The following is a 25,170-nucleotide window of genomic DNA, read 5'->3' on the forward strand; positions in this document are numbered from 1 at the left end:
GGTGTTAATTGCTGGGGGGGGGGGGGCAGCGAGGTGCCTGCCTCAGTTTGCCAGGATGGCTACCCGAATGAGCGGCCGGGCTGTTTCCGCGCTGTAAATTGCTGGACTGGCCCGAGCGCCGACACGTTTGAGACCTGGATTTTGAGATGGTGAGCTCTCTGTCCCCCTACCTACAACATTTTGCAAACTGTACTATGCAAACGGGTGCTTAAAATGAACACCAGTTGTGGAGAAGAATAATTAGACTGAACCTGTTGGTCTGAGACCTAAATATTTGAGGGAAATACAGGGGCGCCCCAGCTGTAGAGAAAAAGCTGCTTCCCTGACCTAAGGAAACCAGCTTCCCCGTGCCCCGTTGCAAAGCGGTCCCCTTTCTCATCTGTTTTGGGGAAGCCAGATTCAGAAGTTGGGCTTCGAAGTAGAGGCCTCGGGAGCATAGGGCCTTCTCCCCTTTCCGGACCGCCTGCCGCGCGCGCCCGAGCCCCCTGCCGGGCAGCGGAGTCCTAAATGCAAACAGCCCTGAAGCTAATATGGCCCGCAGCAAGTGAGAACTGCGATAGTGCTCTAGAGGAACGTCCAAATTGGATTAAATACCCAGATTTTTTTCCCCAAAAGAACTAGATGGGCAGGCTTGGGAGTGAGGTGACTTAAAACGCTTGCTCTGGCTTATTTGTGTTTCATCCAAAAGATGTTTCTCGGGGTACGTCGCCGGTCCCTTAAATACCACTGGAGCAAAAGCGCTGCGGGCCCTGAGGAACCCTGGGGAGGAGACAAGTTTTTCTCCCGGAGAACAGGCGACCGAGTTAAGGTCGGCCTTGCACGGCGCTCCCGAGCGCCCCGGGGGCCTCTGCACCCACATCTGGCCCGAGGTGGCGGCTGTGCCAGGCGTGGACGCGCGTGGCCCGCAGGCACCCATCTGGGGACGACCGGAAGCGAGCGACGAGGCGCCCAGGACGGGTGAAGAAGGCAGGCGGCCCCGTCCGGAGCGGTGCCGGCGGGCGGGAGCCTGGAGGTGCGTCGGTGGCCGAGACCCACCCGGCCCCGACCAGGGCCACTTGGAAGCGGATTTTTAGCCTCCTGCTCTGGGGACACATGAAGGGGGGGGGGGGGGGTCTGGTTGCAGAGGAGGCTGGGGCTGCTCTCCAAGCTGTTTCTCCTTGGACGGGCCATTTGTGGGGAGGACTTGGGCGCGCTGCTGTTGAGGTTCCGCCGCCCTCCCGGCGGGGTGCCAGGAGTTTTCTGCGTGGGCAGCCGCGGGCGGGGAGGGGACGCGAGGGTCGTGCCCTGCACTCCCGGGTCCCCGGTCCCCGCGGCGGGCGCAGCAGCTGGGCCGCCCCGCCCCCTCCTGCAGGCCGCGCCGAAACCCGAGCGCGCGAGGGCGGGGCCGCGCGGGCAGGCGGCGAGGGCGGGGCGCGGGGCCGGGCGGGGCGCGGGGCCGGGCGGGAGGGGCTGCGCCGGGCGCCCGCGGCCGAGGTGGACCGAGCCTCGGGCTCGCTGCTCCCGCCGGCGGAGCGAGGCTGCCCTTTCTCCGCAGCAGCGCGACTGATTTTCTTCTCTTCTTCTCAGCTCTTCTTCCAGGGAGAGGCTAGTGCTAACAGGCCGAGCTGGATGGATGGGTATGGGGAGAGGGGCAGGACGTTCAGCCCTGGGATTTTGGCCGACCCTCGCCTTCCTTCTCTGCAGCTTCCCGGCAGGTAAGGCACCGCGTTCTGGCCGGAGGACAGCCGACCGGGGCTTCCCGGGGACCCTGGGCCACGGGATCGCCAGCGAGTCGGGGCTCAAGCTCGCCGGGCCCCCTGGGACCCCCGCCTCCCGTGCCCACGGGCCTTTGTCTCCCTGCTGACCCGCCGAGGGCGTGATGGGTGCCCGCGGAGCCCCGGGGGGACGCGCCCGAACTGCGAAGGGCAGCAGCGAGGGAGGGGACCTGGGGCGCCTCTCTCCTCCTCCCAAGGGAGAAAGAGGGTGCCCGGACGCGCCTCCAGGGGTTCCGGAGGAGAAGGGGAGCCAGGCGAGCTTTGCTCCAGCCTCTTCTCCACCAGTTTGCAAACCTGCCCGGTGCCCGGGGTGCAGTCGGGGCGCCCCGGAGGTCCCCGCTGAGTCCCCGAAGGTCCCCTTTCCGGGGACCCCGTCCCGCCTCACGCGCTTCCCCACGCGGGCAAGACCACCGACCCGGTTCAAATGAGCTCATATCCCTGTTTGATTACATTCTGTGTCGCCCCCTGTTTGTTTTTATTGTGTCAGAAAGGGAGAGAATTTCAGAATTAAAGCTGAAAAAGCCCATCTGTTTCCAATGAATCCCCCATAGTTTTTCACAATGTTTTTGGCAGATCGCTGCTTTCAAATTCCTCGGAGCCCGGACCTCTTGTTTTTGTTGGGGGAAGGGAGACCAACTCCACAGAGAAGCATTTGTTCCTTCCCAAACGCTCCGGTTTCTTTACATTTTTTTTTTTTCCTCCTCTTTTGGAGGGAGAGGGAAAGGCACGAAACTTAAATCCCCAGTGCGTTTTCTTTATAATGTTTCATAAAACTTTATTTCATTTTTTCCATATGCTGCCCACAGCCTGGAAACACCAGTTAAACCCTTTATACCCATTTTTCTCGCGCTAAAAAATATAAATAAACACAGTCCAGGACCAAATGGTCCTCCGTGCAGGGTGCAACTGGCCGCCTCTTCGTTGTGTGGCGGGGTTCAGAGGCGTCTCTTTGCAGAAATTCCAGCTGGTTTCACAAGGCAGCCAGGCAAATCTGCAGCCCCTGTGCGCAGCCGAGATCTGCAAGAAAGGACTTGAGTTAGTCTCGGATTGGATTGTTTTGATTTGCTTTTCAGCCAACTGGGTTTCAAGGAACTGGCAGAACTGAGCAGTCCCGACTGGGCCTGACTACAAGTTGGGGCTCCCAGTGGCTGGCCCAAGTAGACCGTGAGCAGTGTGGGACCAGGGCTCAGTTTACCCTCTAGTCCCAGTCCGGCTGGAGGCCCCCAGCACCTGCCTGGCCAAGTTCTCCCAGATCCCTCAGCCATTGCAAGTCCCCAGGAGTGGCCCAGGGAGCCCCGGCCTGCTCCAGAGCCCTAGATTGCAAGGGGGACCCTGCCAGGGACAAGACAGGGGTGTCAGTGTCCCCAAACGCCTCCGCCCCCACGTGCCCAGGAATATCAAAACCTCCCAGAGGGTCCAGTAGCACCGCGTCCTGCTGGGATCCTTGTTTGGAAAGACAGTTGTTTCTCCATCTACTTAGGAATCTGACCAGATGGCCAGATTAAAACAATAAAAATCACTCTCATTTTTAAAAAGAAATCCCCCTCTTGCCGAAGCAGGAGTTTGCCGTTTGAGTTCACCTCGGTTTGGTCTAGATAAAGATCCAGCCCATTGGAAGTTTTATCAGATGGGTTGATAAATGGCTTTTGTCCTTTGGCTGCCTTGGGGGATGTGATGTCAGCCCAGTGCTGAAACTGAGAAGAGGGGCTCCAGGGCCCTGAAAACACCACCTTCCCGCTCTTAAAGCCACAGCACTTAATTTCTCAGGCTAGAAGTGGAGAAAAGGGAAGGCTAGCAGAAGTTCTTAGAGGTCAGAGGTCTTTGTGGTGCTTCTTGATTCATTTTTGCCCTTAAAACTTTCCTTTATGTTAAAGAATTCCGGCAGAGTCTGAGGAACACTGGTGGGTTATATAATTCACAACCCAAATTCCATCACTTTTGTTTCCAAGAAACACATTTCTTTTTGGCTTCAAGGCTGGTAACTAAAACCTAGCAGATGGCGCAGATAGCTGCTGGACTGTGAAGCCAACTGGCTAAGGTTTTTCCTCCTCCTCGGAGTCCCTGACAATTGCGTGGAGTCAGAACTGCCCACCCTAATGAAAACTGAGCTTCCCGTGGCCTACAGTGAAATACACAGCAGCCTCTGGAACCTGGAACTTGTGTGCTCAAGAAACCTTGGTCAAAGAACAGTTCCCCAAGTGAGAGATAAAACGGGGATTTTCACAACAAAGAGGAGCTGGCACAGGGATGCTTCGGAGTAAAGTCAGAAGCCCAGTTCTGTGGGACAGCAGGGTGGGACTTAGAGAAAGTAAAAAGCCTGGCGAGGAGGAGTCCAGGCCTAGAATCACAACCGTCCCCTACACGGCTGAGAACTGGCTGATGATCCCAGGAAAAGTGGGAGCATAGATTTGCAGAGCTCAACCAGCTTGCAGGTGGCCAGGAGAGAGGCCAAGGGGAGCAGATTAGATTGGGCACAGGTAGGTAGAGAAAGATGCCTTGGCTCTGCCCTGCTAGCCTGAGAGTGTTTGTGTGTTTTATTTACATTTACTTAGTCACATGTACAGCCAGTCTACTATGTCCCTGCCTCCATGACATCTTTTGGGTCCCTCAGGCAGACACAGCCTGGTAAAGGAAAGCCCCCTGAAGTGTCTCATACCGGCTGGAAGGGCGTCTGCTTGGGCAATGCTGTGAGGACCCTGGAGCACGCAGAGGCCAGATCTACTCTACACGGGAGACCCGCCAAAGCTTTTCAGAAGAGACTTCCGAAAATAGCATCCTCTTCCAAACACAGCAGATAGGTACTTCTTAAACTCAGGGGCCATGTGACTCACTCAGACCAATATCTAAGGGAAATCCATCAAGGCACATTGTAGGGCTGTTGACATGTTTCCTGTTACTGCACACGGATGCTGGGTTCCAGCACAGTGCTTCTCAAAGTGGGGTCTCAGGACCTGGGCCCAGCCTGAAGCAGGTCGATTCTCAGGGCCAGGAGCCCCCACAGTCTGTGCTCTGACAGGCCCTGCAGGAGATTTGGATGCACACTCGAGTCTGAGGCCCACTGTTCACAGAAGTACTGCACAGCCAGGCATGGTGGCACACACCATGTGTAATCCCAGCACTCAGAAGGCTGAGGCAGGAAGTCCTCAAGTAGAGGCTGACCTGCACTACATAGTGAGACCCCAGGTCAAAAAATATATATATTGCACTGCAGCCTTTGTTTATTTCCTGTTTCTTTCTCTTACACTTTTAAACTGTAGCAGGTTTAGAAATCTTAGTCCCAGTGGGGAAACAAAGGGCTGGGGAGGACAGAGTCCCACACAGTGTCCAAGCACACCTGTGTCACTATAGAGATGAGACTATTTCTATCCGAGGTGCTGTTTTAAAAGTGTGCGTGCAAGGCCACCTGTTGACTACGTTGCTTTCTCTCCCAGTTGACTCTGTGTCCCAGGAGAGTGTGTCCGTCTGTCTGGACTGCTGTGACAATACCACAGAAAAAGCCTGTGAGCGATGGAGCCCCTGCTCACAGTGCTGGCCAGTCTAAGTCGGGTGCTGGGCCCATTTCCTGGTTCATGGATGGCGTCTTTTCCTTGTCTCTGTGGGGCAAGAGGGAATGTGGGTTCTCTGAGGCCCCTTGATGATAGGAGCACTAATCCCTTTCTTTAAGGCTCTACCCGCAGGACCTAGAGTCCCCTCCCACCACCGCCTACTCCTAATACTGGAGGCTCGGGTTTAACTGATGAATGGAGGGGTTGGGAACAAAGGCTTCCTCCCTGGGAGAGAGGAAGAGGGCCTTGCAGCCAGTGTGTGAAGGGTCTTGCGGGCCAGAGCTTGGCTCCCAAGGAGAACGAACGCAGACAGGAAATCCTGTAGGTGGTTGACCCCTTCAGTCCCAGCAGTGAATTAGGGGGTAAAGGAAAGGATCTCCTGTCTTCCCCTTTGGAGAAGTCAGAGAAATTCCTCTTAGTCACCCCAGCACCCAAAAGAAGGGAGCTGGAGAGAGTTGGGGATCTGAGGAGAGGTGACCCAAGGCACAAACGAGGCCTCTCTGAGGTGGGAAGAGCTCAGTAGGCTGGGGACTGGCTTACGTGAGGGGTGGAGGGGTCATTCCTATTAAAGATCCTATCTTGAGGGGCCAGGGATTTAGCTCAGTGGTTTCACCACCTGCTGCGCAAACTCAAGGTCCCCGGTACCAAAAAAAAAAAAAAAGATCCTATCTTGTGTGGAATGCCTCAAGCCTAGGCCTGGACACTGCACCCCCAACTTCAGGTTTGGGTTGAGCACCAGTTGGGCACCACGCTGTCTTGCATCAGGTCTAAAATGCAACCTGCCTAACACTAAAGACTTGTTTCTCTTGGGGTAACCAGCTCATCTCAGTTTTGCCTAAGACTGTCCTCGTTTTAAAACAGAAAGCCAAGAGTCCTAGCATACCAGGATGGTTGGTGCTGGTCACCTTGACTTCATCCCCTCACCTGTCTCTGTTAGGCGATTCCGATTGTCACCTTGCTACATCTCCAGCAGGAACAACCCCCCTAGGACCTAGGCATCCAGCGGGAAGGGGCTCTGACTTCCGGTCCTAAGTCTTACTGAGCCTCATTTCCATAGCGCCTAGTCCATCCCCGAGCTCCCCTGGCCTCCCCATACACCACCCTCTCCCCACCACCCTTACCCATGGGCAGCCCCAAGCTTGGCCATGGCACCACCTGGTTTGGGGTGCAGTGCCCACCATCCACCCACTTGATCAAGGACCAAGCTCAGTGCCGGGGTCCATGCAAGCCTCAACACCCTGAGCATCTGTCACCTAGGCTACTGAGAGCTAACTTTCCCCCAGCTTTATAACCTTGGGTTTTGTTCTCTTCTGAAGCACCACTTCTGTTGGTAAGGGCAGGAACCCCGCTTTGTTTGATAAATCCCTCTCCTCCTCACTCATCACAGACATATCCCAGCATAGTCCCAGGAACTACAGATCTGGGGTTTTTATGTTTCTGGTGATTTGGGGTTTTGCTCAAAACAAAAAAACATAGGATTTTTTTTTCAACATTTTCCAAATTAATTTTTCCTGATTCTAAAACTAATACTCATTTTTAAATCCTGAGACCAAACAGGATAAGAAAATAACCCAAGTCCAACCTCTCACAGATGACCATTATTAATTACCACTCCATCAACATCCTTTAGGATATAATACCTCTCTTACTACTCTCTCTAAGTATGATTATTTGAAGGGATAATAATCTTTAAAGCTCTTCTGTTGATTGGTAGCCAGGGTGCACCAGGCACTCTGCTAGAAACCGTTAAGCACGTGTCGGTGAGGGTCATCGCTGCCATTGTACTGTGAGCCTACAGAGCGTCAGAGACTGGCTGATACTGCACGTGCAGCTGCTTACCTAGCAGAGCTAGAGGTGACCCAGAGTCCTCCCCTTACCCATATGTCAGATTCGGGGGAAACACCCCCGGATTACATTTGCTGTGTGGCCTAGAAGGCACTGAGGTGGTAGAAGGGAGGATATGATAGGATAGTGGGCTGAAGCACCCACACTGCCCACAGACCTGGGCTTTTGCCTCCTCCCAAGATCCCTCTCGGCCTCCTGTCTATCTGTGGTTTAGCATTCCAAAGAGGAAGAAGCCACTCCATCCCAGGTCAGAAAGATGAGTTGACAGGGCTATCATTGTGCAGATGTTCTCAATCAGACTTGTGTCCTCTAGGTTTTGTGTAGTGTTCATTCTGTGCTCCGCTTCAGTGAAGCCATCAGAATACACAGACACCTGTTGCTGTCCCCTCTGTCCCTGTCTTGCAGAGAAGAGCCCAGTGCTAGGGAATGCCTTGTGCACGCCAGCCCTGTCCCTGGGCCGAGCCCAGCCTGCATGGGCGCACTTGCCTTTCCAGCCTGCGAGGGAGGTGGAGAAGGAAGCCTGCCAGGCAATGGCAGGGGAGGAGAAAAGCCACTTCAGATACATTTTGACCTGCAGCTAAGCAGATGCCCCAGGGTTGTGGGGACAGGGCCAGGATGGAAAACCGTGTCTCTGGTGCCAGCCCAATAGACTCAGGACAAAGGGCCCCTGTGCCTTCAGGCAGGAAGACAGCCCCACACCTGCACCCGTTGTTGACATCTGGAAAGTGATGTCGCTGCCCTTGCCAACCTCCTTGTGGCACCCAGGGTAGCTTGGGCCTCTGCCCTGAGGCAGGCCAGATGCTCCTGCCATGTGATTCTGTGCCCTTGACCACCCTCTGACTCTGAGAAGCCCTCCGCCCTGTGACTGATGGGTGGCCTGTGGCGTGGGGCTGTGAACACAGGGGCCTTCAGACCATCCTGCCTGCGAGGACCTGGCTCCCCATGGCCCATTTGGAAAGCTGAGGTGTGCCCATTCTTGCAGAGATTTGGCCAGCAGGGAGGCCGAGGCAGAGCAGCTCTGGCTGAGTGTGATGTGTGTGACAGGACAGTGCCTCCTGCCTCAGTCCCATGAGTGGCATTCAGCCACCTTGCCCTGGCTCCCTCAGCTGCGAGTTAACCCTCCATGACCCCGCTCCCCAGCCTGCTTCCTTCCCTTCCTGGGTCAGCAGAGGTTCTCAGGAGAGCTTCCTTCTGACTCGTCCTCTGTAGGCCCAGTCCCAGGGGAAGCACCCTGGGAAAGTCCCACTGGAGTGTCCAGCTAGAGGAGTCCCCTGGTGCATCCTCAGGCTGGACCCGGGGGCAAAGGCCTCATAGGAAAGGATCCATTGGATGCTGTAGGTTAAGTAAGGCAGGCACTACTACACCTGGAGAAAAATCCAGTCCACCTCCTGGCTGTGTCCTTTCAGTTCTGCTCAGGAACCCAAGATCCAACCTGGGTGTTTCCACCGAGAGAACTAAGTGCAGGAAAACTCCAAAACAGCAAAGGGGAACCACTGAGTCATGGGGAAACGCAGGAAGCAGTTTCCCCCTCTGCACCCAGAGCTTGAAAGAGGGGCTCCCCGGTCACTCTTGGTCCTCCTGGATGGCTCAGCGTGCAGATGCCGAGGCTGGCAGGGGACATCGCGGGGGGGGGGGGGGGGGCTTGGGACAAAAGGTCAACCCTTCTCTGCCTCCAGGGCTCCTCCATCGACTGCCCCCTGGTGGTGGAATTGATCAGGGAGCCGGGTGACTGAAGAAAAGTGGGGTTTGCAGAGACCTTTGCGGTTGACTATCTGTCAAGTTCAAACTCCTTTTATATGCTCCCCTAGAACCCTACACCTCCATCCTTTTTTTTTTTTTTTTTTTTTTTTTGGTACCAGGGATCGAACTCGGGTCCTTGCGCTTATGAGGCAGGCGGCGGCGGAACCACTAAGCTAAATCCCTGGCCCCTACACCTCCATTCTTAAATCACTGTGTTCTGGTGAAACATTCTCTTTGCGTTTCCACGAGTTGTTAACGGTTGACCCTACCTAAGCGCAGAGACTCCCCCGGGCTTCTTCCAGGAATGGCATCAATCAGAGTTCCGAGCACATGGCGGAGTCCAGAACTTCCGGCGAGTAGGTGAACCCAGGAGGTCACTCTGCAAGCCAGAGGTGGACAAAGGCACCTCGTCCCTGAGGCCTGAGTCTAAATGAGCCTTACCGCTTTAAGAGGAGGCAGGTTAGGCTCCCGCTCTGCGGGCCCCACCCCTCCTACCGGGCAACTGAAACCCGATCTAATCCCTTTGCACGCGGGTAATTTATTGGTCTATTGGGCTTTTCTTGGTGGCAAATTGCATTGTCTTTATTCCTGGACTCGGGCTCTGGAGCGGCTCCCCACATTCCTCAGACTCCTTCTCAGGGTTGATCCTTCACACCCCCTCGGTGCACAGCAAAATAAGTTTTATTGGGCTCCTTTGTTATGCAAACAGGGTGGTAATAATCAGGCTATTATTCTGAAAGATTGGGCTTGATTAACAGTTCAAAGGAGGACTCTGAAAGCTGCTAATGCTGTTGTGGTGGTGCCTAAATATTTCCTCCCGCCTGGATTGGTACTGCTGGCGTCCAAGCCCCCTGCTCTTTCCCAGAGGCACTGGCTTGCTTTTGAGAGAAAAAAATTAAATCCGACAGGCTATGTGCCTGGGATTTCTCTCTGCCATGGCTCAGGCCCCAAGGAAGGCCATCTGGAGCCCACTCGCCAGGGTGTGAAACTTTACCTGCACGCGTTCCTGTGTGGGCTGCGGGCTGGTCCCTGGGTTTGGGATGCAGTAGGGGTTAAAAGAGCCTCGAAACTTCTGAGAAGCTGTGGGACTCGTGGGAGCCAGGGTGGGGTGGAGAGGCCCGTACTCCTGGGATTCTCGGACAAGTGGGGAGCCTGCATCTTGGTGGCCCTCCCGGAGGAACCCCCTGGACAGGTGTGGAGAAGGCAGAGGGAAGCCCAGGGGCAGCCTTGATAAATCTCAGATAACAAGCACTGGGCGGTTAGAGTTTAGCCTTATGGCTCTAGAGTAGGGTAGACACTTAGGGAAGTCCCTAAGGCCGACAGAGCCATCCTGGGGAGGAGAGGCCAGCCCCAGGGGATGTCCCGCCTCAGTGACACCAGAAAGTGGTGACTGTGTTCCAAATGGCATTGCCTTTAGTCACAGAGTGGTCCCAGGGCCCTGGGGGAGGCAGGCTCCCCGGGGGAGGCAGGCTCCCCAGGGGAGTAGCGAGCTCTGGCCCTGGTAGTGGCATCAGGAGCAGTTGGTTCGCGTAATTGCCTGGGTCCCACATTGACCTCCAGGGCCCTTCCACCCACATGAGGTTTTGGAGCCCACCCTGTCCATAGCCATTGCCTAGGCTCACCCTTTAAGTCACATCCTTTGTCTCATGGGGCTCTGGTACAAGTTCAGGGGCTTCCCGTTGGTGAGTCTGGGCACTGTGACTTGCAGGCCTCTGGATTCTCCCATTTGACCCACAATAGCTGGTTTTGAAGTTTGGAAGTCTCCAGAGACTTGGATCAAAACAAAATATGCAAAGAACGCAATGCCTCCTAATAGGCCTTTAAGCAGCATAAAGGTCTGTGAGCGCCTTTGCATCTTTCTGGGGCATTTGTGAGGTGCAGCTCCTGTCCAAGAGCAAGACTTCTAACTTCCAATCAGGTCCCCTCCCTCTAAGCACCCAGGCCATCTTGAAGCCCCACGGGGTGAGAAGGGGCTGCTTTCTCATCCTCAGTGTCCAGGCAGGAATGGCCAGCTGCCACCCACCACCCTGTGGGACCGCGAGGTCCCTTCTGCCGGCTCCCACCGGATCACGGGTGGCTCGCTCTGCAATCTGGTTTCCTCTTTCCCCCTGCCAGAGCTACCGGAAGATCTGCTTCAAACCCTCAGGCTTTCCTGCCCTGCCTTTTTCCTGGGACATTAGTATCAGAAGTCTACGGTCTTGTCCTTTTTTTAAGAGATGACCCATAAAATTCAGGCCCTCTGGGATCAGGTGACTCCGAAGCCCTGCTGGATGTGGGGCTCAGTTCCTGGCTGGTCCCTGACCTCTGCTGTCAGTGATGCAGGGCAGTAGATCTGGGCAGTGAGGTGACTGGGGTTGGGGCCCCCTCACCCATGGACCACCCAGCCCTGGCACCCAGGTCCCTGGAAAGTGATGGCCCCAGCGCATCCACTTGTTGGCGGTGGGCACCCTGGGTTCTGGGCCCAGCTTGTCCCTGTCAGTGGTGTCCCCAGAGCTTCCTTCTGCCTCTCCGTCTTCGACGGCAGGAAGATGTGCAAGGCCTCAAGGCCCCTCAGAGTTGTGGGCCACAGGGGGACCGCAAGAGTCACAGATGGGTCACTGTGCAGCACCTGTGCAGTTTAGTCATATTAAAACTTACGATTTCATAGAACAAAGTTAATGCAGAATCTTTCATGGACCTCCTTCCTGAGTTCTCTGGGCTTTGTTGACAGCACCTCTTGTCCCTCTCCCATGTTCCTCTGGCAGATCCCAGTGCATTTTCCTGGATCAGAGAGGTCAGTGAAGTTGCCCATAGCCACACAGCCAGGGCTCAGCAGAGCTGGATTGGACCCTGGCTGCCTGGCCCCGCCACCACCTCCCAAAATGCAGTCCCCCACATCCATGAGACTCTCCTCTCAGGCACTGCCCCATGACACAAACTGTCACCTGCTGAAGCTCAGCGTCCCCGTTCTCTATCTCTTGAGGTAGAGAAATGGCCATGAAGAACCCAGGATCTGTCATTTACCCAGGGCAGAGTTGGCAGACTTGCTACAATTGTGCTTCAGAGGTTTCTGATGGCACCATCTCCCCGAGAGTGGGAGGAGGAGGCATTTGGGGGCACCCTGAGAACTTCGGGAAGGAAGGGGAGGTTACAGGAAGTGAGCATCCTGTGTCTGCAGCACGGACAGGGAGGCCAGGGCTCCCTGCCCTGCTAGGGCTCACTTTGCCACCCCTTTATCTCATCCTTCTAAGGTTCCAGGGGAGTGTCTCCAGGCTGGGCACTGCGGGGTGTGGGGAGACAAGAGAGTGAGTGAGCCTGGTCCTCACTTCCTCTGTATTAATCAGCCAGCCGGGCTCCAGTAACCCCATCACTGATGGAGCTGTAAACAAACACGTTGCTTTTTTTTTGTACCAGGGATCGAACTCAGGTCCTTGTGCTTGCAAGGTAGGCGGTGGAACCACTAAGCCAAATCCCTGGCCCAAACACACTGCATTTTGCTTTCTCTTGGCTCTGGAAGCTGAAGTCTGAGGTCAGGGCCCGTGGCTTCTCCTGGCAGCCTCGCCTGAGCCCAGTGCCTTCCCAAAGCCCACACCGCCGGGTGCTGTCACACTGGAGGTTGGAGCTCAGTCTGCAAATCTGGAGGACCCAGTTCGGCCCCGCAGCACCTCCCTGGTCAGAGGCTGGTGTTGAGGGAGGTTGTGGGCTGCAGCCACCATTGGCCATGGGATGTGTGGCCCCCAGACAGTCTGGACCCGTGGGGGTCTGAGTGGAAGTGGGGAGGGTCTGCTGAGTGGGTGGCAGGCAGAAGCCTTCCCTGCCATCCCTGCCATCCCAGCCTGCCATGACTTCTAACCGCTGAGACTGTGGTTAGGTTGGGAACCCTGTTGGTTGAGTGCCCGCCAGGTCTCCAGTGTGCCACAAACACCTAGCTTAACCTCAGCTACCCTTAAAGCAAGAGCTGTCTCTACTGGGCAGTTACGGAAACTGAGGCAGAGGTATGTTTCCCACCACTACCAGCAAGGAAAGGAGTGGGATTTTGAGCCAGATGTCCCCCTCCAGTGCCCATAGTGGGCCCCATGTCCCACGTCACTGTCCCCGCAGACCTCTCATTCTTTGCCCAGTCTTGAGCGATCTATCAGGTAGCTAAGAAATGATGCTGAGGGAATAAAGGGGATAAGGAGCTCCTCCTGGGCCCTGGGGTGCTGCGCTGAGCCCCGTTTTCAAGTCTGGATGCCAGCAGGGCCCCAATACCACTACGATTTCCCCTTAGAGCTCAAGAAGCTGTGTGAGGTTGCCCAGGCAGGGCCACAATGGGGGGCCGGGGTAGGACACCACGTGGACCCCACATTGTGTGCAGGCCGGAAGTGGCCTCTTGAAACTGGTCTGGTGGAGCCAAGGCCCAGGGAGCATGACACTTCCCAGGTCTGGAGCCAACTTGGTAGCCTGGTTCCCACTAGCACTGGGTGGGGACCCCTAGCTGGTCCCCCAGCCCCTTTTTCCTGGAACCTGCATGGAAATGTAACAGGCTCCGGGGCCGTGTGCCGGGAGACTTGTGGTCTCCGTGGGCTTTGCAGGACCCAGAGGCCAGGAAAGGGCAGGTGCCAAAGTCCAGGTCTGTGACTCAGGTATGCCCAAGCCTGGGTTCTCAGGCATCATCATCTTGGCTAATTAACACTAAGGTCTCTAATATGCATATTTATTTTCAAAAGTAAACATGAATTAGGGCAGAGCCAAGATTACATTCTCAGTAGCTTCCCCCCTTGCAGGATAGAGAGAACCAGCCAGTGACTAGGATGGAAGCCAACCTTCCGTGACCAAGCCTGAGGCCTTGGTAGCAGCCAGGGCTCACAGAGCTGCCCGTACTGCATGGGAGATAGATCCTGAGAGTGCCCGGTGCTCCCCACCCTGTGGCAAGGCCTAATGTTACCCTGCTTTCCAGATAAGGAGAAGGAGGCACAGAGAAATTAGGTCATCTGTACAAGGTCATCCCGTCCCCCGAGGGAGCTGAGAACACATGCCTAAAACTGGAGCTTCAGTCCCTGCGAAATTTCCATTGCTTTTTGCCAAAATTCCTGGGGAGAGCCATGAAACGTAAACAGGTAGAGGGTGCTGTCCACACCCACAGAACTGGGCCGCCCCTGCTCTTCACGTTCCTTTCAGCAGCTGGTCTATGTGCCTGGCCACTGGGTATCTGCAGGCTGAGCGCAAGATCCAGAAGGGGCGGGAACACGGTTTTGGTTTTGGTTTTGGTTTTTCTTGTATGGGGATCGAACTCAGGACCTTACGCTTACGAGGCGGCGCCACTGAGCTAATTCCCCAGCCCTTTGATGGTTTTGTTTTCGTGTCTGCGGCGCTGGGGATGGAGCCCAGGGCCTCTGCATGCTAGGCAAGTGCTCTACCACTCAACTGCATCCTAGCCCCTTTTTATTTCTTAAGACAGATCTGCCCAGGCTAACCTGGAATTTGCAGTCCTCCTGCTTCAGCCTCCCTAGTGGCTGGGCTTACAGGTGTATCCCATCGCCATCCCCAGCAAGGGAAATTTTTACCATCTGCGAACACACAGCGTGAGTGGTGCAGTCTGAGGTGAGGTGTGGCAGGCACCCCCGGCCCATGGAGGGAACAGGGGCCGGGGGTCGCCGAGCCCCAGCCCTGACAGCTGTCTGTTGCACCCGCAGCTACCTCCTCGTGCAAGATCCTCAAGTGCAACTCTGAGTTCTGGAGCGCCACTTCGGGCAGCCACGCCCCGGCCGCGGAAGACGCGCCTGAGTTCTGCGCTGCTCTGCGCACCTACGCACTGTGCACACGGCGCACGGCGCGCACCTGCCGGGGAGACCTGGCCTACCACTCTGCGGTCCATGGCATTGAGGACCTTATGAGCCAGCACAACTGCTCCAAGGATGGGCCCACCTCGCAGCCGCGCCTGCGCACGCTCCCACCAGCCGGGGACAGCCAGGAGCGCTCGGACAGCCCCGAGATCTGCCACTACGAGAAGAGCTTCCACAAGCACGCGGCCGCCCCCAACTACACGCACTGCGGGCTCTTCGGAGACCCGCACCTCAGGACTTTCACAGACCGCTTCCAGACCTGCAAGGTGCAGGGCGCGTGGCCGCTCATCGACAATAACTACCTGAACGTGCAGGTCACCAACACGCCCGTGCTGCCCGGCTCCGCCGCCACCGCCACCAGCAAGGTAAGGGAAAGGAGGCGGGCCCTGCAGGGTCGCAGCTCGGCGCCGCCGCGCCTTCGGCTCCGCGAGTTGTTAGCCAGCGCATGCGCGCGCGTGGTGGGGGAGGAAGCTCTGCAGATCTCTGCCAGGAGGGACACCAACAGCGCTCCACCTCTGAGTGTCCCCTAGAGCACGGGTCCCCACCCGCACACACTGGTGCCCTTCGTGGCCTCTTAGGAACTACGCGGCCACACCGCAGGAAGTTTCATCTGAGGTTACACCCGCCTTGGACGCTGGCATCACCGTGGAGCCCCTCCTCCCGTCCATCAGCCCCACCCTAGAGTCTCATTGGACCTTGAATCCTGCCGTGAACTCCGAGTGCGAGGGATCTAGGTTTCCGCTCCTTTGAGTAATCCCAAAACTCCCACCCACCTCCCGACGCACACTCCTCACTCGCTGGAAAAATTGGCTGCCTGGTACCAAAAAGGTGGGGACTGCTGCCCTAGAATTCTGCCTGCGGTACTGTTGGAAACGGCTCCCTAAGGGTTGGTGAAGCCTGTGTTCTGGTTTCAGAAATGAGCGTGCATATCTGTAGATATTTTCTAATACTGATCAGATAGCTTAGCGCAGCATAGCTAGGAAAGGCAGCCTGTGAATATGTTGTTCAGGGTAAAGATAAGTGATTAAGGTAAGTGAATTTCTAATGTGTGTATGCACACAGACTGGGTAGATATAAATGAATTTCTTATGGGGTTGTAGTCAAAAAAGTTTAGAGCCCAGCATGGTGACATGCACCTGTAAACCCAGCTAGTGGGGAGGCTGAGCCAGGAGGGTCAAAAGTTTAAAGCCAGCCCGAGCAATTTGGCAGCACCCTGTCTCAAAATAAAATAAAAAGGGGTGGGGATGTAAATCAGTGGTAGAGTGCTTGCCTAGTGTGTGTAACGCCTTGGGGTTTGAGCCCCAGCCCTGCCAAATATAAAAGTAGAAATGTTCCCCAAAGCACTTACTGTATTTCCAGGCTTTGGGAGTAGTCTTTTCTTACCTCCAAACTGTGTCTCGGTAAGGCTCTGGTGTTAAGACCCGGTGAAAAGGCATGGCTGTGAAACGTATGTCCCCATCCTTGGCCTTACACTGGACAGGTGGACCCACAGCCTGCTGGTGGCCACAGCCCGGCAGGTGTCCTCCTGTGGGCCGGGCGTTTATACACTGGACAGGGTGCAGCAGACAGTGACGCGGCCCTCTGTCCCCTGGACCCCATGCAGCCCCTCCTGGGCCAGCTCGACCACGTGTTACATGAGTGGAGTCGGAGGTAGCTTTTTTTTTAAAGGTCCGGGTGATCTTTATTATTTTTTTTTTTTGGTACCGGGGATCGAACTCGGGTCCTTGTGTTTGCGCAGCAGGTAGCGAAACCGCAGAGCTAAATCCCCAGCCCATGATCTTTATTTTTTTAAGAGGCATAAAGAGGTCTATTAGACAGAATTTTAAGTACACACTCAAAGGAAACAAGAGTGCAGGCCCTCCCGAAAGAGGCACATTAGAGTATGGAGTGGGGGATATTCGTGTGTTTTGGTGTGGAAATCTATGCAGCTTGTGAATCTAGAGAAAGTTTGAGGCCCCAGCGATTGTGATGCACGGTTAGGGTTGGGGACGGTCGCAACCCAGGGTGGTGAGCTGCTGAGCCTGCTGGGCATGGTCAGCAGAGCGGGTCCTGGGCATCCGGGAAAGAGGAAGACAGGAGGTTGAGGGAGCAGACGCAGCCTCGCTGGACACTCCGGGGCTCCCTCCTCCTCCCAGGGAGTGGCCCCATTGGACTGATCTGGAGCCTGAGGCTCGGGAAGACTCACAACCCTCCCCCAAAATGCAGTGGACCAGGAAAACACAGCAAGGATTAGAGCAGGACCAAGGTGGCCCGGAAGGCCACTAAAGGCTACTCACTTTCTGACCCAAGAGGCCTCAGTGTCTGGACAGCAGGACAAGACCTGCTCACACGGCCACTGCCCAGCCACTGATGTGGCCCATGGCCCCAGGGAGGGGTCCCTGCTCTCACCCCAGATTCTCCCTCCCCTCGCCACCCTGGGGAGGGTCTCTGGCGACCTTAGATTCAGACCTGACAGGCCAAGAGGCCTCGGGACCAGGAGGGGGACTTCAGGCCCTCAGAGCCGGGAGTGGGGACATCTGTCCTCCTCAGTGCCTGGCCTCTGTGCGATCCTGGCCAGCCCTCGGGAGCCCCCTGGGGCTTCTGGGCTGCCCTGGCCACAGCGAATCTGTTTTCCTAGGAAGAGCATGTTGGAAGGCACTGTGTTGGGCAGCGCCAGGCTGACCCACAAGGGTGTTTCTGTTCCTTCCCACCCTGTCACACCCCAGGAGAGGACACCGAGGTGACCGGGCAGCCAGGAAAATGTCCATCCCTGCCACTTCCCTCTACTCTGGTGGCCCTGGGCCCTCCTGCCGGGTAGGAAGCAAGCAGGTCTCCGCTGGACGCTGTGCCAGGCCCTCGGCACACGCCTGTCTCCTCCCTGCCCTCTGCAGACTCCAGGACCCAGTCGCCTTCCCCGAGGCCCCCTCACCCACCCAGCACCTGGCTTTCTCGAGCCAAGATAAATGAGTGCTGGAGCCAGAGGCTGTGGCTTCTAAATCCAGCAGCAAACATCCTGCGGGAGGGGACCAGCCTCCCTGCCCAGCGCCTCGGGCTCCTGAGGGCTGGCAGGGGCACAGGGGAGGTCTCGGGGTATGAAAGGCCCCCCATGTGTGTGATGGAGGAGGCTGGGCTGCTGGCTGGGGCTTGGGGGTGGCAGGGTGGAGCCAGGCTTCAGCAGCGCACTGCTGGATGCCACCCTCCGCTCCCAGGGGAGACCCTGGGACCCTGATCGCAGCAGTGCTGTCCACGAACCAAAGCAGGGGACGATTCATTCATCCATGCTTGGGTTTCATTCATTCATTCGATCCATGTATTTCAAATGCCTGCTCTAATCCAGGCTTGCTGCTGGGCACTGTGTATGCAGAATTGACCAGCTGGGGTGAGGGAACCCCCTCCCTGTGCCAGTCTGGAGGTTTCCAGAGGGTATGGGACCACATGGTAGAGTCGACCAACCCCTCGCCGCTGCTGGCCTGAGCTGCCTTTGATCTCCATGGGCCGAGGGCTCTGGTGGAGGCCAGACGGTGACAGCACCAGTGCCTGTGGCCAGGCCAGTCTCAGATCTCAGGCCAGACCGGGGCCTTGTGGTCCCTGGGTGAGAAACACCAGTCCTCGCGCCCTGGCCCGCCCCTACCTCTTTCGGAGGCCTCTACCAATCTCGTGCGCCCCTGCCGCCTCTGCCAGCGCTGAGCTCAGGGCTCCTCTCCTGGCCTGCAGTGCCCGGCCTAAGGAGAACAGAGCCCAGCAGAGGGTGCTGGGCAGCAGGAGGCAGAGGGCCTTGGGACCCTGGCTCTGCCTTCCACTGAACTGGCCGGGACGGTGGCAGGCCCCAGGCAAAGAGAGAGCATCAGTGGCCTGGTGCCTCGAGGGAAGCAGGGGCTTTGATCCCCAAGATAATGGTGCCCAGCGCCCCTCTCTGGCTCCCTCTTCCCAGCTGTGCTGGTAGCACCCATTTTACAGGCAAAGAAAGTGAGGCACGGGAGGAGAGGAACTGGGGTGTCGGCCACCTTTCCTTCCCCTGTTAGTCCCCCACTGCATTCGCCTGTCCCTCTGCAGACTGCGTCTTAGGTCACTGCCCCCACCCCGGACAGTTCTGCCCCCGGGTGTGACCCAGCGCTGCCTTCGCACCGGGCTTGCCTGCGTGTCGCAGAGCAGAGGCCTGGGCCGTGTTGGCAGTGCGCTGCCGGCTCCTGACAGGCCCCTTCATGCCGTTGCTTGTGGTTGAGCCTGGCACGAGTGCCAGGGAGAGTAGGCAGCCTGTCAGCCTTCCAGGAGGCCGCCTCCTCAGAGAGAGGAAGAGAGGGGGAGAGAGATCAGAGCGAAACCAGCCCTTCCTGTTCCAGGGAGCCCAGCGACTCCACTTGGAAAGGAGCCCCTCCCAGGGTCTGTGTGGCCCTGCGCACCAGGCGGGGACACGGCGGCCCTGAGACGTCCCTGCCCCTGCCAGGAGCAGGACCACCCAGTGCCCAGACCACCCTGGCTGCCCTCCTCCGCCCCCAGGAGGGAGGCTGAGTGGCATGGAGTTGCGCGTTGCCCTGGGCGCTCGGGCTGTGTGCGGCCTGGACTGGCTTTGCCGTCCCCACCCCCACCCCATAGCCGGGGTGAGCGGAAGTGAGGGAGCTGGGGAAACCGAGTCCAGCGCTTATACAGCTGCGAGGTCAGGGCCTCCCGGTGTAGACTCCTCGACGTGGCCCGGCCCCGTGCAGGCAAGCAGAATGTGGCCCTCGCCGCGCCTGGCAGGTCCCCGCCAGACCAGCAGGCACGGCGTCCAGGCGAGGGACTAACACGGGCCCTAGAAAAGGTTTCGGTTTCTTCTCAAGTCAGGAGAGAACAATTAATGTGATCCAGCCGCAACTGCATTGGTCCTTCCACCAGTCTCATCAGAAAATGCCGCCTTTAGTTCTCTTCCTGGGGGGAAGGGGCCCCAGGGCCCACAGAGCCCGAGCCCCAGCCCCAGTCACACTGCAGCCGCCCCTCGCACCAGGCAGTGTGGTGCAGCTGCTCTCAGCGATGGCGCAGCGCCGGGACACCTGGTGCTCTGGGCACCTTGTGGTTCTGCCCAGCCGAGAAGGTTCCGGAAGGTTTGCAGCCTCTGTCTCCCCACAGCCCCCAGGCACCAGCCCCTGAGGCCAGGACCATGTGGCCACCCCGCTGAGCCATTCTGTGGCTGCCTTCACCCTCCAGTGCCCCCCTGAGCCTCAGGCACCTGGAGTGGCAGCCGCAGACCCCATACAGGGCCTTCATGGCCCGTCCTGCTGTGATTGTCCTGCCTGTGCTGAGGTCCTTCTTCGGTAACTTCATTTCCTCTGGTGTCTGGCACTTCTGGGACCCAAGACCCCGTCCTCATCATATACTTGCTGTGAGGCCAGGGGCTCCCTTAGCAACTTTGTGTTTGGTTGGTTGGTTGGTTGGTTGGTTGGTTGGTTGGTTTTGGTACTGGGGATCGAACTCAGGACCTCCCGCTTGCCAGGTGGGTGCTGTGCTGCTGAGCTAAATCCCCGGCCCTCCCTTAGCACTTTGTGACAGTCCCACTTCAGGAATCCCCAGCAGCTGGGGGTGAGCTCCCCAGCGGCTGGGTCTGGGGCCTGGCATTTTAGATGAGGGGTTGTCCCGGGAATGGGCCATAATGGGCAGCATGGGATGAGGTGGGGATTTAGCAGGGAGCCCAGTGGCCCAGAGGCCAGCCTGTCCCCAGGCACCACACCTCCCTCTGCTTTGAGTTGGGAGTGCAGGTTCTGCTGCTCTGGGTCCAGGAGGGCACCAGAGCTGCCAGGAGCAGGACTATCAGAGAGGTGCTTATTCCTCTCCCAGTGTCACGCATGTCCCCAATCCGTGTCGTCTAGCTGGTGGGAAAGAGCAGCAGACACCACACCCGGGATGACACCTAGGGTGCTGCTGGAAACACACTCTCCTCCCCGGACGCTAGCCTCGGGCCCTTCTCCCTGACCTCCTTTCCTGCATGATTCTGCCCAAAGGAGCCCAAGGCTGGAAACCAGGGGACTCATCCCACTCTGCCATTTGTCTCCATCAGCTTTGCCCAGCCCTGGCAGGACAGTGCATGCAGCTGACACCCCTGTTCCTTCAGCTCACTGGCACCTTCCCCTTCCCTTCCTCCAGGGCCAGCCCAGTGTGACCCCTTGCAGCAGGTGGCCCTGGCAGCATCCGCGTGGCGTTAGCTTGAGGAGCAGATCTGTTTCCTACTGCTGCTGTGACAGTTGCCGTATAGGAAGTAGTTCAAACCAACAGGAATTTATCCTCTTAGAATTCTGGGATCAGAAGTCCACAGTGAGTCTCACAGGCTGCAGTCTAGGTGTCCCCAGGGCTGGTCCTTCTGGAACCTCCCAGGGAGGATGTACCTTTGCCTCTCCTGGCTTCTGCAGGCTGCTGGTACCCCTCGGCTCATGGCCTGTATCTCTGGGCACCATTTTTCACCCTACCACAAGTGACCTTTTATTTTTAATTTGCTTTGCTTCTATCCTTTTGTTGTTGTTGTCGTTATCATGTTGTGTCTGATTTGGATTTTAGTCTTTATTTCTGTTCACACAAGTTTGCAGGCCATCACGATGCCGTTCCCCTTGGCAGTTGGTGCACACACAGCACACATCTCAATTCCTGTCCCAGTCTTCTCCTGGCCCTCTCACCTCCCTCTATCTCTTGGTCCTCTTCCCATTTGCAAAGAATCCATCTCCCTGTTTCCTGTTACCTTTTACTTGGACCTTTAATGTGTTTATACTTCGGATTTCTCATAGAAGAGAAACCATAGCTCTGCTTCTGTCTTTATGGTTCATCTGTCTGTAGAATAGATGCCCGGATTTCCCAGTTTGGGCAGTGACCTAAAGTTATGCTGAGTAGTTTTGTTTTGTTTTGTTTTGAAGTTAAAAAGGCAAGTTGGTTTTAAGGAGAAATACCAGTGCCCAATAGTGCAGTGGTAGGGGCCGGGGATTTAGCTCAGTGGTTTCACCGCCTGCTGTGCAAGTGCAAGGACCTGAGTTTGATCCCAGTACAAAAAAAAAACATAGTGCAATTATAACTGCGCTCTGACCACCATGGGGAGGGGCTGGCCGTGTCCAGGGGTGGCTGTCGGGGCTCCCCTCGAGTCAGGGCCTCTTAGATGCAGGCCTGGCTTCTCCCCACACCTAACCCGCTCTCTGCCCCACCCTGCAGCTCACCATCATCTTCAAGAACTTCCAGGAGTGTGTGGACCAGAAGGTATACCAGGCCGAGATGGACGAGCTCCCGGCCGCCTTCATCGACGGCTCCAAGAATGGCGGGGACAAGCACGGAGCCAACAGCCTGAAGATCACGGAGAAGGTATCGGGTCAGCACGTGGAGATCCAGGCCAAGTACATCGGCACCACCATCGTGGTGCGCCAGGTGGGCCGCTACCTGACCTTCGCCATCCGAATGCCGGAGGAGGTGGTCAATGCTGTGGAGGACAGGGACAGCCAAGGCCTCTACCTGTGCCTGCGGGGCTGCCCGCTCAACCAGCAGATCGACTTCCAGGCTGTCCGGGCCCAGGCCGAGGGCCCCAGTGCCCGCAGGCCAGCGGCGGCCAGTCCCACACCCGAGGCCCCCGAGACGTTTCCCTACGAGACGGCAGTGGCCAAGTGCAAGGAGAAGCTGCCTGTGGAGGACCTGTACTACCAGGCCTGCGTCTTTGACCTTCTCACCACAGGCGATGTGAACTTCACGCTGGCCGCCTACTACGCCCTGGAGGATGTCAAGATGCTGCATTCCAACAAGGACAAGCTGCATCTGTATGAGAGGACTCGGGAGCTGCCTCGAGGGGTGGCAGCTGCAGCGAGGCCCCTAGGCCCCCAGCCCCTCCTTAGCCTCCTCATGCTCCTCTCCCTGCTACCTGTGTTCTGCTAGGCAGTGCCACGGACTCGCACAGAGGCCCGGACTGTGCCCCTGCACCCGTCTGAGGGCTAGAGATCCCGCCCGGGTGCAGACGTCGGGCAGGTGGCCCAGCGGCCTCTGCAGTGTTCAGGAGCAGAGGTAGCTACCGGCCAGGTGGCTGGGTGGCGCGGGGGACAGTTCCCTTGAGCTGTTCCTGGGAGGGGCTGACCATGTGGGGCCACCCTGCCCTCTCTAGTGCACGTGACAAGGTTGTGGTTGGTGCTGTGGTGTTTGTGACAGTAGAGCTGAGCGGGAGACCAGCTCCCCTCCGCCCCACCCCTGTGTGAATGTACAAAGCAGCCCCCTGGGCTGGAGCCCCCACCCCACCAGAGCAACACTGGGAAGGGTCCGAACTGCCCCTTGCAGCCCTGGAAATGCACTGAAACAGGCCACGCCAAGCCTGGGGCCACCGCACGTGTGCACACACTCGCCCCAGCACACTCGCACACACTAAGCCCATGGGACAGCTCTAGGGGCTGAGGCCGCATCCCCAGGTGGGCAGGGCTCCCTCACGGTAAGCTGGACACCACACAGGGTGCTGCTCGGCACCTTGCAGCCAGCACGCCATGCCTTCTGGCACCTCCTGCCCACGACGTGAGGGGACAGCGCCCTGTGCCTGCCACTGTCCGAGAGCCCTGTGGCCGGAGGGCCATGCGTGTTGGCACGGGGTCCGAGGAGGGCTGCTCCTGGGCCCAGTGCCGCTTCCAAAAACAAGTGCTTGGTTCTAAGTGTCCACACCGAGAAGGGACCCTTTGACTTCTCCACCCTCTCCCATGGGGCCGGGGGCCTGGGCTGCAGGGGGTGGGCAGGAGCCCAGGGGACAGGGCCAGCTGGCCTGCCCTGCCCTCTGCTCACTCCTCCCCTGCGCTGTCCGGGAGTCTTACCCCACCCATGTCTGGGCTCTGGGGAGGAGCTGTTGGCAGGATCCCCCCTAGTCCTTTCCCTGGAGCCCTGTGGCAATGAGACACCTGCCTCAGTTGCCCTGGCTCCCCTCCGGTCCATGGAGCCCGGCACTGTCCCACCACTGCTAATGCTGCTGCTGCAGTGGCCCCCAGGGAGCAGCAAGGCCTCCCAAAGTCTCCTCTCCGAGGCAGGTCATCTGGCCAGGGTCCCGCCGGCCCGGCCCAGCTCGCCAGCATCTGCAGCAGCCCCTCTGCTATCCCCAGGGACCTCTCATACACTGGCCAGGAGGCTGCGGAACCTGCGTCTCTCCGTCTCCCCCAGAGGTCCTGCTCCTCCACCGAAACCACGCTAGGGCTGGGGAGCACTCGGCCCATCCCTTCCTCTCCCTGCTGGCTTGTTTTTCTGTTTTTTAGTTTTGGGGTTTTTTTTTTTTTTTTAGATGATCCCTATGTTGGAAGTAAAAAGTTGAAGCACTTTATTTTGGTTGTGTTTGATCACATTCTGCTTGGAAGTGGGGACCCCTCACCGCGTCCATGTATCTGCGACCGTGTAGAGTGTCACCACTTGTACATACTGTAAATTATTTATTAATGGCTAAATGCAAGTAAAGTTTGGTTTCTTTGTTTTGTTACTTTCTTCTAAACAACGCGTAAGAGTCTGTTTCCGGAATAGACTTCGGTTGGGGGGGCATTGGAGGAAGCAAGCAGCAGCAGAGCCCTCCGCTTCCCTAAGGTCGCTGCTTTTCCTTGCTGGGGCAGGTGGGGGCCTGGCGGGTGCAGGTTTCCCCCTCGGGATGTCGGGTGCTGCATGGTGTGGGGACATAAAGTGCCCCAGGATGTGGCTGGGAGGAGGAGAGCCCTGAGGTCCAGGATGACCCTATCTCGGGTCACTGCCTCCTCCCTGCAAGTCCCTCCCTCACAGCCCCTGAGTGCACGTGGGGGCCAGGTCCTCAGCTGGCCGTGGTCGCATTTCGGCCCTGCAGGCAACCCAGCTCATTAGACTCAGGAGAGACCACTTGCCAGCAAGGGCAGAGCCAAGATGGGCACTGGGTCTATCTGTCTGGAGTCCCTGCCCTTAGCACTGGATGTCACCAGGCAGAACCGCAGTGCAGCTGAGCCAGGCCGCACCCGGCTTCTCCACTGTCCCAGCTTCGGGGCTCGGGGCAAATCATCTAACCCCTCTGAGCCCTGGTCCCTCCCTGCGAAACAAGGAGTCTACCTCTGTGGGCTTGCTCCCACACTGGTGCACAAGACTGTCTGGTGCTGGCAGGAGGCAGGACAGGCATGGGAGGGAGGTGACCCGAGGAACCCAAAGAGCCGATTTGTACCAGTCCCAGGCAGGACTGGAAGACCAGAGGTAGGATGAGAGCTTCCGGGCCCTGCCCTTCACAGGGGCTCCAGAGAACCCGGAGCTGGGTTTGTGAGGGAGCAGTCCCACAGGGAGGACGGGACGCGGCCTCATCTTACAATGCCCCCACGCAACAGTGCCGGGGACCTCACCCTGGGGGCTACGCGGGTGCCACAAGTCGTACCTCCAGCCCGGAGCGGGAGCCAGCAGGGATGGATCACGGGGAAGCGCAGGAAAAGCACTCACTCACCATCGGGTGAAAATGCTGTGGGACGCTTGCCAGCAAATATTCTTGGTTTGGAATTTTTTCAAGACCCGCCCTAGATTTAACCAGCAGGAATTCTCTCCCAAGCACCA

General features: G+C 57.5%; 1 protein-coding gene across 2 annotated transcripts in view; it reads left to right on the forward strand.

Annotated features, from left to right (window-relative positions):
• Rgma (repulsive guidance molecule BMP co-receptor a) overlaps positions 1-24,097 on the forward strand; it is a 39,216-nt gene extending 15,119 nt beyond the window's left edge. For both annotated transcript variants that reach the window (XM_087188351.1, XM_004852713.4), the window contains exons 2-4: positions 1,567-1,694; positions 14,539-15,053; positions 21,829-24,097. In XM_087188351.1, coding sequence (XP_087044477.1) covers positions 1,613-1,694; positions 14,539-15,053; positions 21,829-22,536 — 1,305 coding nt within the window. In that variant the 5' untranslated portion in view covers positions 1,567-1,612 and the 3' untranslated portion in view covers positions 22,537-24,097. The remainder of the gene's footprint in view (positions 1-1,566; positions 1,695-14,538; positions 15,054-21,828) is intronic.
• The last annotated feature ends 1,073 nt before the right edge of the window (positions 24,098-25,170 follow it).

Source organism: Heterocephalus glaber, unplaced genomic scaffold (genome assembly GCF_053883595.1).
Source record: "Heterocephalus glaber isolate CG9 unplaced genomic scaffold, H.glaber_assembly_v1.0 deba00001531, whole genome shotgun sequence".
NCBI classification, from domain to species: Eukaryota; Metazoa; Chordata; class Mammalia; order Rodentia; family Bathyergidae; genus Heterocephalus; species Heterocephalus glaber.